Source organism: Arachis ipaensis, chromosome B01, assembly GCF_000816755.2.
Source record: "Arachis ipaensis cultivar K30076 chromosome B01, Araip1.1, whole genome shotgun sequence".
Classification (NCBI taxonomy): domain Eukaryota; kingdom Viridiplantae; phylum Streptophyta; class Magnoliopsida; order Fabales; family Fabaceae; genus Arachis; species Arachis ipaensis.
Window position 1 is genome coordinate 104,925,292 of NC_029785.2, and position 15,465 is coordinate 104,940,756.

Consider the following 15,465-nt stretch of genomic DNA (forward strand, 5'->3'; position numbering starts at 1 on the left):
TCTAGCCCTCACACCCATCCCTCTCTCTGACCCAACCCCGCACCATCAACGATCTCTCGCGCCCAGCTGTTTCTCGACGGTCCCTCGCACCCAACCCTCGCACCATCGACGCAACCCTCGTTAGATTTGGAACCCTCCATCGGCGCTGCTCCGTCCATGCACCATCATTGGTCTCTGTCTCGGGGTGCCCTCCTACTCTCTTAGTGGTCTCTGTCTCGCAAACCTTTGTTGGATTCGGAACCTCAATTGTTGCTCACTCAATTTTGCAAACCCTCAATCGCCGCTCCTCCCTCCGTGGTTCAGCACCCGTCGCGTTGCCGTCTCCCTCTCTAAAGTCGTTGCACCGCCGTCTCCCTCTCCCTCACTCGTCGCACCTCCGTCAGCCATGTTCAACGTTCACAATGCCATGGTAAATTATTTGGTCAATTTTTTCCTTGATCTGATTATTTGATTTTTGAATTTGATTTTCTTGGTTCTTCATTTTTTTATTTTTCTAAATTTCTATTTTTTGTTCTAATACGATCCGTGGTTTAGGGTTTTTTTTTCTCTAAACTTCTTGACATTTGGTTCTGTTCTGCTGTAGCTGTGGTAGTGCTCAGCTACTGATATGTGGTGCTCATTCTTTGAGTTCATTCTTTGCCGAATCTCGTTTGGCAGAGAATACCTCTAGATTTTTTGCAAGGTGGCAAATTTAGAGCAGCAGCAGATAATTACATTAGGCCTCCCTTAACTAAGGTATTCAAGTTTCTTTTTAGCTTCAAATTATGCCTCGCTCAGGTTTTTCGAAGTTGATTGTGATTTCTTTCTTTTGTATTCTCTCCAGGGAGTTCCATCTCTTTTCTCTGATCTTTCGTCTTTGTATAATCACCCTGGGAAGGTCAGCTTTATCCCTTACATTTCTATAACTGAAAAACTATGAGATATTTGATTGTATTTCTTCTTCCATCATGTTATCTGATGGAAGAAGATAAGCTTCCTATGGGTTCTGATTGTTCTTTTTATTCTTTTGAACTTTGTTCAGGCAGACATTTTGGAATAACTTATTCTTGTATTTTTTCACAGCGCTCTTCAAGCTAAGGTATATTAAAGATCAGATAGCAAAGTAGGCAGCTTAATTGCTTCAGTGAATATAGGTTTTAAAGGCTAGCTAGTAATTAATTACTACTGTATATATAGATAGAGAGTGGTCACTACTACAGCCTGTATGTTCTTGTTTAATTATTTGTTTTTAGTTGTGTGTATATTTAAATGTTTGCATCCTTGTTTTGGTTTTCAGAGGTAATTTAGTAAAGGAGGAATTCAAGAAATTATTGTAGCATTTATACTGAGCATCACTGACGGGATATTTTCGCGGAGAAACAAATTTCTCCAAAACACCCAAAACTAACAGGCAAGTGCACCGGGTCGTATCAAGTAATAAAACTCACGGGAGTGAGGTCGATCTCACAGGGATTGATGGATCAAGCAACTTTAGTGGCTGATTAGTTTAGTCAAGCTAACATTGAGTGATTTGAAGGACAATTGAAGCCAACAGAATGTAAACTTGCAGGAATTATAAAGTGCAGAAAGTAAAATTGCAAGTAACTTAAAGAACAAGGAAGTAAAATAGCAAGAATCTTAAATTGTAAGAAAAGTAAATTGCGTAAAAGTAAAGGGGACTGGGTGCAGGGAAATTAAACGAAAGCAGTAAATCAAAGCTTAGAACAATCGCAAGGAAATTAAAATTGCATGAAAAGTAAATTCAGATCACAGTGGCTCAAATGTAAAATGCAGAGGAACAAAAGTGCTGGAAAGTAAATTGGGAACAAGGAGATCAGAGAGCAAAGTGACTGTGCTTAATTTGCAGAAATTTAAAAGGATGTTGAAGATCTCAGGAGTGGATCCTTCCTTAATCCAACAAGAGAAAGGTTGCAGAGAATTAAAAAAAGATTGCAGAAGAAGTAAAGAGAAGTTGCAAATAGAGAATGAAAACAGAATTCCTTCCAATCTCAATTCAAGATTCAAAACAGAAAATGAAACTCAGAGAGAGAGCTCTGTATTCCTAATGCTCCCGAGTGGAGCTCGCCCCCCTATTCTCTTTATTCGGGCTTACTTTCTAAAATGAGAATGATGCCTTATATAGGCATTTTTACAAAATGAAAATGAAATTCAAAACAAATTACAATTAAAATGAAATTTCTATTCTAACTATCTCTTGTGCCTTTGAGTGGTGTCAATTGGGCCTTGCTCTTGATGGAATTGGGTTGAGAGAGGCCTTGGTTGATTGCTCTTAGAGTTTGGAGAAGAACCGAATTGAACCGGGTTGGAATCATGAAAGCTTGAGTAAAAGTTGGAGTAAAAGTTAGGGGCTAACTTTTGCTCCAACTTTTCACATCAGCACCCTTCCTTGCTGATACCATTGTTGGGGCAAAAGTTAGGGGTCAAACTTTTGCTCCAACGTTGGCCCCCTTGTGTGCATGTGTGGGGTGCTACTTTGTCCTCTTGTCAACGTTGCCAATTTCATGCCAACTATAGACTATTATATATGGTTGGAAAGCTCTGGATGTCAGCTTTCTAACCCAATTGGAATCACTTCAATTGCACATCTACAACTCAAGTTATGCTCATTTGAAGAGGACAAGGTCGCTGGCCTTGGTGTGCAGCGTTTGAGGTAAAGTTTGCCTCAAACGTGGACGAAAACGCCAGTTCTGGAGGCTCAAACGCATTGTTCACCCCATACTATTATACATTGTTGGAAAGCCCTGAATGTCTACTTTCCAATTTCTTTAGAAGCACATCATTTGGAGCTCTACAGCTCGAGTTATACTCCGTCGAAGGTGCAGAGGTCAGTTGGCCTCACTGCATGTTGCCACCATATTCGTTTATGCACATTTCGGGGCAGTTTTCTCCCTCAATTTTAGTGTCCACCATGCAGTGCCATATATGCCTGGAAAGCTCTTGATTCCTACTTTCCATTTCTTTTTGAATCACCTCATTTGGAGCTCTGTAGCTCAAGTTATTCATGTTTGAAGTATACCCCTTGTATGCCTTGTGGCGCCAACGTTAGCCAAAAAGTTAGGGGCTAACGTTGGCGCAAACTTTTGCTCATCCAGGGAGTGTTTTTCATGCCAAAAGTTAGCCAAAAAGTTAGGGGCTAACTTTTGCTCCAGCTTTTGCCCAAAAGTTAGCCAAAAAGTTTGAGGCTAATTTTTGGTCCAGCTTTTTGCTTCCTGGTTCATTTTCAGTTAATCCAAAAGTTTGAGCTAAAGTTTGAGGCAAACTTTTGCTTAAACTTTTTGTCCTCTCTTCCTCCTAGCCATTCCTCCTTGCTTCAACCTTTCTCCAAGCTTTCTTCACCTATCATTAATCAACCAAACACATCAAAGCTATGCTCAAAATCATGAGATATTCATTCTTTCATAATATGTGACAATTATAGCATAAACCCTCATTAAATAGCATGAATTCATACATGGTTGATTAAATCAAAGGAAACATGAAAATCTACCCAATTGGCTTACTTATGGCTCAAGAAAGTGCATAATTCCTATTGAAAACAAAGGAAAAAGCATAGAAAAACATGACATGGTGACATGTCATCACAACACCAAACTTAAACCTTGCTTGTCCCCAAGCAAGAAAAGAATCATGCAATAAAGATTGACAATACAAGGCAAGAAGAATAGCAACTCAATGTTCATGGTAAGCTAGTTTTCTAAGCATGCTACAATTACAAAAGAAATGTAAATGATTGATGCTTCTATCTAGCTCATTTTATGAAATCTTTTCCTTATATTTCTTCCTTTAAACAAGCTTTTTGCTTTTCTTATTAGCTTCTCCTTTTGGGTGCTTTGCCCCATGAGTTGATAACAAAGCTACGACTTCTAAATGCTTTGTTTTCAAGTATTACCACTTGATACATAAGCACCACAAGCATTTGATTAGAGGACTTCATTAAGCTCATTTTTTCTTTTCTTTTCTTGACTCTCTAATCATTGATGCTCAGAGCCTTGAGCTTTGAGGGAGTGCTTTTGCACTTTGAGCCTAACCTTGACTTCTAAGTGTTTTGTTTTCAAGCATTTGGCTCGATACATAAACACCACAAGCACTTAACAAATAAATTGCCATTGGTACTCAGAGCCTTCAGCTTTCTCATTCTTTCCCTTTTTCTTTTCTTGCTCTATTTTGCTTTTTCTTTCAAGGTTTTCATGATTTTCAAAAGATTTCACAAAATGTACTAGATGAAAACTTCAATTAAATAAAATCCAATGCAATTGATCAACAATTAATCATACTAGCTTTCCAATACTTGTATGCACATGCAACCCAAGATCCAAGACAATTGTAAATGAAATTTAAAGCAATAAAACTAAGAGGAAGAGAGTGGAATTCTCCTTCCCCGAGACTAAGAAATTAAAGATCACTCAATATCCAAAGCTCTCCGAAAACTATTATGAAAATTCAAAAGAGAAAGCTACCCGAAGAACTTGAATTCTATCCTATTTATACACTTTCTTCAAATGATCTTCAAGCCTTGAGTTGGGCCTTTGCTCTTAGTGGAATTGGGTTGAAAGAGGCCTTGGTTGATTGCTCTTGAAGTTTGGAGAAGAACCAAAGTGAACCAATTGAACCGGGTTGGAGTTTTGCAAAAGTTGGACCAAAAGGTGGAGCAAAAGTTAGGGTCTAACGTTTGGTCCAACTTTTCATATCAGCCAACATAACTTGCTGATACTCACGTTGGTGCAAAAGTTAGGGGTCTAACTTTTGCACCAATGTTGGCCTTCCTTGGTGCACTTGAGACACCAACGTTAGCCCAAAAGTTAGGGGCTAACGTTGGCGCAAACTTTTGCTCCTCCCCTTGTAGTTTTCATGTGCCAACGTTAGCCTCAAAGTTAGGGGGCTAACGTTGGCGCAAACTTTTGGTGCCCAGGGAGTGTTTTTCTCATGCCAACGTTAGCCTTGTGACAATTATAGTATAAAACCTCATGAAATAGCATGAATTCATACATGGTTGATTCAATCAAAGGAAACATGAAAATCTACCTAATTGGCTTGCTTGTAGCTCAAGAAAGTGCATAATTCTAATGAAAACAAAAGAAAAAGACTAGTTAAAATAGGCTAAGATGACTTGTCATCACTTTTGCCCAAAAGTTAGCCAAAAAGTTTGAGGCTAACTTTTGGTCCAGCTTTTTGCTTCCTGTTTCATTTTCAATTAATCCAAAAGTTTGAGCTAAAGTTTGAGGCAAACTTTTGCTCAAACTTTTTGTCCTCTCTTCCTCCTAGCCATTCCTCCTTGCTTCAACCTTTCTCCAAGCTTTCTTCACTATCATTAATCAACCAAACACATCAAAGCTATGCTCAAAATCATGAGATATTCATTCTTTCATAATATGTGACAATTATAGCATAAAACCTCATGAAATAGCATGAATTCATACATGGTTGATTAAATCAAAGGAAACATGAAAATCTACCCAATTGGCTTGCTTATGGCTCAAGAAAGTGCATAATTCCTATTGAAAACAAAGGAAAAAGCATAGAAAAAACATGACATGGTGACATGTCATCAATGACATCTGCTAAAATAAATAAATATGTCAAAGAGATTTGAGATTCATCAAGAGAATAATGAAGGAAGTGGCGGCAAGAGTAGTAATGATAATGAGGGTGAGGAAAATTCATTTGACATGAATGAAGGAGCGGCTATAAGTGATGATGAGGAATTGGAAGAAGAGAATAATAATGAAGCAAAGGAGGAGGAGGAGGATAACAATGAAGAAGGGAATTCAGCAAACCCAAGCAGCAGCAGCACAGCATCAAGAGAAGGGAAGAGAGGGAGTGGTGTGAGACAATATGTGAGATCAAAGATGCTAAGGCTTCGTTGGACTCCTAATCTTCATCTCTCCTTTGTCCATGCTGTTCAGAGGCTTGGAGGTCAAGAAAGTAAGTCAAGAAAGTAATTCCACTCTCAAACAGTTGTAAGACTACACTTCAATTTGACTTGGGAGGAGTTCAATTTGATAAAATGGTCTGTTTCAATCTTTTTTTAAGTGATTCTTCTGTCTTGTGTCTATCCTCTGAGTATGCTACTATTGTAGGTTCCTTATATTACAATTGCTTTGACGGATTCTAAACTTGGTGCGGAAGGGGCGTAAAGAACTTTTTGATTGGTTATCTAGGCAACTTTCTGTGCAAAGCAGTTTTGCTGAAGCTGCACAACTTCTGAAGCCAGCCTCTGCTGCAATGACAGTAAGTTTTGGACATTCATGGACCAATTCTAGCTTTAGTTCTTGAGAAGTTGAAACCATATGGAGGCCTTCAAGGTAGGGTTTTGTATCATAGCTCATTCTTAATCCACTTTGTTGCTCAGGGTTATTGATTAACATGAGTATTCTTATGTTTATTTTCATTCCCATGCAATATTTGTGCTTAGAATCATTTGAGTCTGCTAAGGCAGTTTCAGTGGGCGCATCCAAAGGTGTTCAAAGGCTGGGAAATTAACAAGTTTTGAATTTGGATTAGTTCTGCAAACACTACTGCCAATGCTTTAAACTCTGCTTTAGTGGAACTACGACTGACAGTGGTTTGTTTTCTACATTCCAGAAAACCATATTTGATCCATAGTAAACACAATATCCAGTAGTTGAAAAAAAATTTAGATCATTTAGATCTCCAAGTTCTTTTAATAGAAAAGTTGAATGTAATTTGTTTAAAATAGTTTGTATCGTAGTAGAATTACTTTCACTGACAAGCATATCAACAGCATAAATTAATGTATAAATAATTGAAGTAGTTGTAAAATGTGTGAAGAGGAAAGGATTTGATTTTGTGCTCATAAATCCAAAAGATTGTAAGGTGGCATTAATGGTTAGATACCAAGCTCTAAGAGCTTATTTCAAACCATATATTGCCTTGTTTAGTTTGCAAACAAGGTTTGAATTTGAGTAAACAAAACTAGGGAGTTGAGACATGTAAATAGTCTCGGTTAGATTTCCATTTAGAAAAGCATCATGAAAATTATACTGCTTCACTGCCCAACCTTTTGATAAATCTATGATTAAGATTATTCTAATAGTTACAGGTTTGATAATAGGTGAGAAAACCTTATCAAAATCCACACCTGCTGTTTGTGTATATCTACAAGCAACTAACCTTGCTTTATGCCTAAGAATGTTTGAGTTTGTGTTGGTTGATTGCTTTTAAGATTTGTTTGACTTCCTAACTACTTGATTCATCATCTTGATAGCGGGCTGTTGCAACAAAGGGTGCTAGGTCTGAGCCTATCTCTGTCCAAGATATAGCGCTTCAGTCTCAAGCTTTATTAAATGTTAAGGATTCAAACAAGGAACTGCTAAGCTCTGTATACCATAATCTACATTAAATCTTCAAAAAGAGTTTATGGATGAACTGTCAACTGTGTTGCCTTACATGCAGGAAGATAGAGAAAGAATGGTGATTCGAAAGTTTAAGTTTGAGGACCCACGCATTGAGCAGATTCAAGATCTAGAGGTGAGTCCATTTTTAACCAATGACCATGTGTATATTTTCTGTGATTTTTGAATTGTAATAAACTACTCTGCAACATGCTTGTGATGCAGAGTGATATGATTAGGTACTTCAGAGAGTATTTATATATGAGACTTTTAATTGATAACTTCTTGAGAAATAAAGAAATATGATTTTAATGAGATTATTACAATTTGTGCTCTTGGAGTAGCTGCCCACTGGTAGTTCTGCCCCCTGCACAGCTTCCACGGTTTTGGAGATTTAAGCGAGACTATCAAGGTATCATAACTCTTTTCTAGGTTTCATTTGTATGTTAACTCAGTGCTATGAATTTTGATGAGCTTTCAGATAACAGATGATGCATTAACGTATAGTGGTATTGGCTGTAATTGGACACTACCACCATATGGTTTGCCACTATTCTTCTTAGTGTGAAATTCCACTACTTAGTAATAGCTATATGTTTGTTGTATTTGTTGAAACCTCAGCTCAGACATCGAGTATTTTTCTTTTTTTTTTTAATGTAACTGGTGTTTCAAGTTTGAACATGCTCAACTAGTGCCAACTTATATGCATAATTTAATTCATTATGGCTGCTTGCTATCGTTGCAGTCAATGCAATGTTTACATTCCATTTGTCAATGTTTTATGTGATTTTAATGCATACTTTTCACTAATGCTTCCTTGATGCCGGCATGAATTTTTTTTACATTAATTCAGTTAATGAAATGATTTAATGAGATGAGATAAAAAATTTTCATTTGTTCACTTTGCTTTTAGAAAAATGTACCTATATTTTTTATTTGGGAACCCAATGTATGAAATTTAAATCTGCCTTTAGCCTCTAATATTCTGAATTCTGATGCTATACCAAGTAATGAGAGTTAATATTAATATGTTCAGGTTAGAGGTGATGTCTATACATATGACTCGGGTCTTGTTGCAGGTACGTATTATTATAAAAAGGAGGCTACTAGTTTTGATTACTAAGTGACAACTTTGACATAGTTGAAATTAGTACTGATTTTGCAATTTGTTGTATAGTTCTCATGCATACAGGTTACTATTGCTCAACAGCTTCTCCACCTCCAACAGCTATACAAGAGTTGCGGGCAACCATTCGTGTGCTACAAACTATTCCGGATGTTGTTTAGGAATTAGATTAGATTTTTTATAACATAGAATTGTAATTTTTTTAAATGTTTATTTTGGAATTTGAATTTATTTTTTTTAAATATTTTATTCATGTTTTATCATGTACGTAATTCATATAAATCAATGGAAGATTGATTTTTTAGTATTATATTTTATTTGAAAGATTAACTTATTAGTATTTCTATTTTTCTTATTTTTCTTTTTTTTTTTTGAAAAAGGATTAGGCCACGCTTTTGAAGTGTAACGACAAGTTTTTAATTTTTGGCACGCTTTAAAAGCGTGGCCGTATATCCATCTTTCGGCACGTTTTAAAAGCGTGGCTGTATATTCATCTTTCGGCACGTTTTAAAAACGTGGCTATAGGGTTATACATACAGTCACGCTTTTAAACGTACCAATAGATAAAAGCGTGGCAAAAAGTAAAGCGTACCAATAGATCAAGAAAAGCGTGCCGATAGATCAACCGGCACGCTGACAGATGTGACCCTTTCAAAAGCGTGCCGATAGCTCAAAAAGCGTGGCGAAAGGCTATCGGTACGCTTTTTTGCACCTTTCGGTACGCTTTAAAAGCGTGGCAAAAAGCTTATTTTCTTGTAGTGTTGCTTGTTTATTTGTTTTTATTTTTGTTTTTATTTTTGCTTTTTCTTAAGTTAAGAGGTTATTGGTTTTTATTTTAAAATATTTATCTTATGTTATCTTATTTCAAAAATCAAATTTCAAAATTCATTATTTAAATTTCAAATTTCAAAATTTAATTTTTAAAATTTCAAAATTCAAAATTCAAAAATTTAAAATTCAAAATTTCAAAATTTAATTTTCAAATTCAAAAATTTAAATAACCTTTTAATTTAAATTTGTTTTTATTTATATTTTTTATTTTTATTTGCTACTATGAACTCTCACCCCTTTGGCTTTACAATTATGTTGCAGGAAGAAGAAATTACAATGAGAACAGGCATCAAAGTTGGAACAATCAAAGATGGGAGGAGCCACAAGGATTTGATCAACCCTCATGGCAACAACCACCTCCAATGGACTATAAACAACCACCACCATATGCCTATAAACCCTCTCCTCAACATGACTTTGGACCACCATACTCACAAGCCCCTCACCACCAAACACCACCATTTGACCCTAACCCACATCCACCATACCAACCACCCTATGAACCAAATGAACCCTCCTATCCACCCCAAACCTCCATGGAGAAAGCACTTACTGATCTAAACTCTACTATACAAGCTCTCGTCGCCCAAACCAGACCACGAAATACCTTCAACAATCAACCCTCAAGCTCTAGTGGACTTCCTTTTCAACCACAGAATGATCTCTCTATCCCATCACCACCATCCATGGAAGAGCACCCACATCCATCAATCCAGGAGCAACATGATCCCAATGATGCTATTGACATGGAACAAGAGAAAAGGGATCATCTTCGCGAATCCATACTTCATAAGGAGCTAGAGGAGGTCCTAAGGGTGAAGGTAGTAAAAACCCTTGAAGTCGAAGGAGTGGTTGAAGAATTAGTGAAGGAAGAATCAAGGGATCATCTCAAGGAAGTAGCGGATCGATTTCATGCAACTCTATATCAACTAAATCAAGCGATAAGTCAATTAGGTTCCCGACGCTCGGACACTCAAAGTGCTCCCATGGCTTCATGTGAGAAATCTAATGAAGAACGAAGCATGAAGGAGATATTAGAAACTCCAGTGGACAATACGGAGCATGACTTTGTACTAGAACAAGTGGAGGAAGCTGTAATTATTGAAGAGGAAGAAGTGGTTGAAGACTTAGGAGATGCAGAACCTCCATGGGAAAGTCCAGTCATAGAACCCCTTTCAAGACGTTTGAAATTGAACCTGGAATTTTGCATCTCACTCATATTAATCATTGCATTCTGCACTTTTCATGCATAAGTTTAAAAAAAAAAAAAACACACGCACACAACGTGGTAGCGTCGCTAACGCGTCCGCGCCACTAGTGCGTTGGGTAGAAAAGAATTGAACAGAGAGTCACGCGAAAGCGTGGCTGGAGGCGCGCCTTTAGCATCATTTGACCACGCGACCGCGTCGCTCACGCGACCGGGTCATGTGGGAACTTTGGCCTCCCACGCGACCGCGTCACCCACGCGGCCGCGTGCCATGTAAATCGACGTAAGCAAGGGTGTATGGTAGTACGTTGAGCTGGAGTCGGGCTGGACTCGTGCTGGAAGCCCAAGCCCTCCCACGCGAACGCGTGCCCCACGCGAACGCGTGCCCCACGCGTCCGCATCATATTGGAAATAAGGCCACTCATGCGATCGCATGCTCCACGCGACCGCGTCACCCAGATTTTTGGCAATATGCATTTAAACAGGGAGTTGCGCGAACGCGAGGCTGCACTCGTGCTATTCGCACAATTCAGGTCACGCGATCGCATGACCCACGCGTCCGCGTCGCTTGCGCCGCACAGCTTATCCAGATCAGCCAATTATCTTATTTCTCTTCCCCAATCCTAATTTCTTCTATCTTTTCTTCTTTCTTCTTTCTTTCTTTCCCTTCTCATTCTTCTTATCTTTTATTTTATTTTACTTAATTTATTTGCATATTTCATTCATTGCATCTTAATTTTGTGCATATTTTTGTTTACTTTGCGTCACTAGGGTTTACATGAGTAAGTAATTGATGCATAAATCCACTTCCGGGGCCCACTTGGTGTGTGTTTGGGCTGAGCTTAAGTGTTCCACGTGCAGAGACCATTTGTGGAGTTGAACGCCAGTTTCTGTGCCAGTTTGGGCGTTCAACTCTGGTTTTGGATCCTTTTCTGGCGCTGGACGCCAGATTTGGGCAGAAGGCTGGCGTTGAACGCCAGTTTACGTCGTCAATTCTTGGCCAAAGTATGGACTATTATACATTTCGAGTTCTGTAGCTCCAGAAAATCCACTTTGAGTTCAGGGAGGTCAGAATCCAACAGCATCAGTAGTCCTTTTTCAACCTCTGAATCTGATTTCTGCTCAAGTCCCTCAATTTCAGCCAGAAAATACCTGAAATCACAGAAAAACACACAAACTCATAGTAAAGTCCAGAAATGTGAATTTAACATAAAAACTAATGAAAACATCCCTAAAAGTAACTAGATTCTACTAAAAATATACTAAAAACAATGCCAAAAAGCGTATAAATTATCCGCTCATCACAACACCAAACTTAAATTGTTGCTTGTCCCCAAGCAACTGAAAATCAAATAGGATAAAAAGAAGAGAATATACTATAAATTCCAAACTATCAATGAAACAGAGCTCCAATCATATGAGCGGGACTTATAGCTTTTTGCCCCTTGAATAGTTTTGGCATCTCACTTTATCCATTGGGGTTCAGAATGATTGACATCTATAGGAACTTCAAATTTCGAATAGTGTTATTGACTCTCCTAGTTCAGTATGATGATTCTTGAACACAGCTTCTTTATGAGTCTTAGCCGTGGCCCTAAGCACTTTGTTTTCCAGTATTACCACCGGATACATAAATGCCACACACACATAATTGGGTGAACCTTTTCAGATTGTGACTCAGCTTTGCTAAAGTCCCCAATTAGAGGTGTCCAGGGTTCTTAAGCACACTCCATGTTTGCTTTGGACCTTGACTTTAACCGCTCAGTCTCAAGTTTTCACTTGACACCTACACGCCACAAGCACATGGTTAGGGACAGCTTGGTTTAGCCGCTTAGACCAGGATTTTATTCCTTTAGGCCCTCCTATCCACTGATGCTCAAAGCCTTGGGATCCTTTATTTTCCCTTGCCTTTTGGTTTTAAGGGTTATTGGCTTTTTCTGCTTGCTTTTTCTTTTTCTTTCTATTTTTTTTTTGCCCTTTTTTTTTTCTGCATCTTCTACTTGTCCATAAGCCTGTCTTCTTGAGCTGTCTGCCATCTCTAGTGAGATTTTAGCAGCTTGCACCCCATAGATACTTCATTATTATTATTTTCGGCTGCCATCTTCTCTTCCTGTTCGAAAATTTCTGAAAGGTTATCTCTGGATTGTTGTATTTTAGCTTCTCTTAATTTTCTCTTCAGAGTCCTTTCAGGTTCTGGATCTGCTTCCACAAGAATGTTCTTATCCTTGCTCCTGCTCATATGACAAGGAAGAATGGACAGAAAAATGATAATAATAATAGAGATCCTTTATACCACAGTATATGGATCCCTTTGTGAGTGGAAGAAAAGAGGGGGAGACAAAGAATGTGATGTAAAGGAAGAAACACAACTGTACGGATGGAAGAGATGTGAGATGAGATGTTAGGATATGAATGAATAAATAGAATAGGATGGGGGAGTATAATTTTCGAAAATTATTTTAAAAAAGAGTTAGTGATTTTTGAAAAATGGTTTTTTTTTTTTGAAAATTGTTAGTATTTTTTTCGAAAATTAAGATTTAAAATTTAAAATAATAGTTAATTAAAAAGAAATTTTGAAAAAGAGGGAAGATATTTTCGAAAATGAGAGAGAGAGAGAGAGTTAGTTAGGTAGTTTTGAAAAAGTTAAGAAACAAACAAAAAGTTAGTTAGTTAGTTGAAACAAATTTTGAAAAGACAAGGAGTTAGGAAGTTAGAAAGATATTTTGAAAAGATATTTTTGAACAAGATAAGATGAGAAGATATTTTTGAAAAGATATGATAGAAATTAGTTTTTGAAAAAGATTTAATTTTTAAATTCACAATTAATGACTTGATTCACAAGAAATCACAAGATATGATTCTAGAACTTAAAGTTTGAATCTTTCTTAACAAGTAAGTAATAAACTTGAAATTTTTGAATCAAAACATTAATTGCTATTGTTATTTTTGAAAATTAGATATAAAAATAAGAAAAAGATTTTTGAAAAATATTTTTGGAATTTTCGAAAATAACTAAGAATTTTGAAAAAGATAAGATTTTCAAATTAAAAATTTGATTTGACTCATGAGAAACAAAAAAATCTTTGAAAAAGTCAATCCAAATTTTCGAATTTGATGAGAGAAAAAGAGAAAGATATTTTTTGATTTTTGAATTTTTTTATGAAAAACATGAAAATTATGCAATGCATGAAATTTTTAGATCAAAACAATGAATGCATGCAAGAATGCTATGAATGTCAAGATGAATACCAAGAACACTTTGAATGTCATGATGAACATCAAGAACATATTTTTAAAAATTTTTAATGCAAAGAAAACATGAAAAACCCCAAACTTAGAATTCTTTAATGCTTAGACACTAAGAATTCAAGAATGCATATGATAAACGTGAAAAGACACAAAACAAAAAATCATCAAGATCAAACAAGAAGACTTACCAAGAACAACTTGAAGATCATGAAGAACACTATGAATGCATGAAATTTTCGAAAAATGCAAGATGCATATGCAAGTGACACCAAACTTATGATATGACTCAAGACTCAAACAAGAAACAGAAAAATATTTTTGATTTTTATGATTTTCTAATTTTTTTTGGATTTTTATTTTTTATTTTTTTTTTCGAAAAATATATGAAAAAGAAAGAAAATAAGGATTCCAAAATTTTTAATATGAATTCCAGGAATCTTGCCATGTTAGTCTAAAGCTTCAGTCCAGGAATTAGACATGGCTCACTAGCCAGCCAAGCTTTCAATGAAAGCTCCAGTCCAAAACACTAGACATGGCCAATGGCCAGCCAAGCTTTAGTCTTTAACACGAGAGTATATTGCTCTTTGATAACAAATTGCAAGCCTCAGTCCAAATAAATTTAGACATGACTTTACAGCCAGCCAGGCTTCAACATGCTTCATGAAACACTAGAATTCATTCATAAAAATTTTGAATAAATTTTTGAAAACATTTTTATTTATTATTTTTTTTTTCGAAAACAGATGGGAGATTTTTGAAAATATTTTTGAAAAAGTTTTTGAAAATAAAATAAAAAGAAAATTACCTAATCTGAGCAACAAGATGAACCGTCAATTGTCCAAACTCGAACAATCCCCGGCAACGGCGCCAAAAACTTGGTGCTGTTGCCGGATCAAAAGGGAATCTGGCACTGATGTTACCGGACCAAAAGCTTGCTGAAAACTCAAACAATCCCCGGCAACGGCGCCAAAAACTTGATGCACGAAATTGTGATCTCTGGTAGTGGCTTCTTAGGCCAGATACTCTGATCTAGTTTTACAGTCTGTCACAACTTCGATACAACTAACCAGCAAGTGCACTGGGTCGTCCAAGTAATACCTTACGTGAGTAAGGGTCGAATCCCACGGAGATTGTTGGTATGAAGCAAGCTATAGTCACCTTGTAAATCTCAGTCAGGCGGATATAAATTGATAATGGTGTTTTCGAATATTAAATAATAGAATAGGGATAGAGATACTTATGTAATTCATTGGTAGGAATTTCAGATAAGCGAATGGAGATGCTTTTTGTTCCTCTGAACCTCTGCTTTCCTGCTATCTTCATCCAATCAGTCTTACTCCTTTCCATGACTGGCTGTATGCAAGGGCATCACCGTTGTCAGTGGCTACATCCCCTCCTCTCAGTGAATAATATGCTCACGCACCCTGTCACGGCACGGCTATTCATCTGTCGGTTCTCGATCATGCTGGAATAGGATTCACCCTCCTTTTGCGTCTGTCACTAACGCCCAACAATCGGGAGTTTGAAGCTCGTCACAGTCATTCAATCATTGAATCCTACTCAGAATACTACAGACAAGGTTTAGACCTTTCGGATTCTCTTGAATGCCGCCATCATTCTAACTTACGCCACGAAGATTCCGGTTAGGAGATCTAAGAGATACTCATTCTAGCTTATTTCATGTAGAACGGAAGTGTTTA

General features: G+C 37.1%; 1 protein-coding gene and 1 long non-coding RNA gene across 3 annotated transcripts; both read left to right on the forward strand.

Annotated features, from left to right (window-relative positions):
* Positions 614–1,335, forward strand: LOC110271533. Of its 2 annotated transcripts, none has more exons than XR_002362171.1 (4): positions 614–735; positions 824–877; positions 1,022–1,078; positions 1,177–1,186. It is a non-coding gene; the product is annotated as an uncharacterized LOC110271533 (long non-coding RNA). The 2 variants fall into 2 exon arrangements; XR_002362169.1 differs by lacking the exon at positions 1,177–1,186 and adding an exon at positions 1,277–1,335 and having other exon boundaries at positions 623–735.
* On the forward strand, positions 5,559–6,481 carry LOC107618932 (probable transcription factor KAN4). The gene is made up of 3 exons (XM_021122473.1): positions 5,559–5,922; positions 6,078–6,302; positions 6,413–6,481. The coding sequence occupies exons 1-2, from the start codon at positions 5,574–5,576 to the stop codon at positions 6,110–6,112; spliced, it is 384 nt and encodes a 127-aa protein (XP_020978132.1). The 5' UTR covers positions 5,559–5,573; the 3' UTR covers positions 6,113–6,302; positions 6,413–6,481.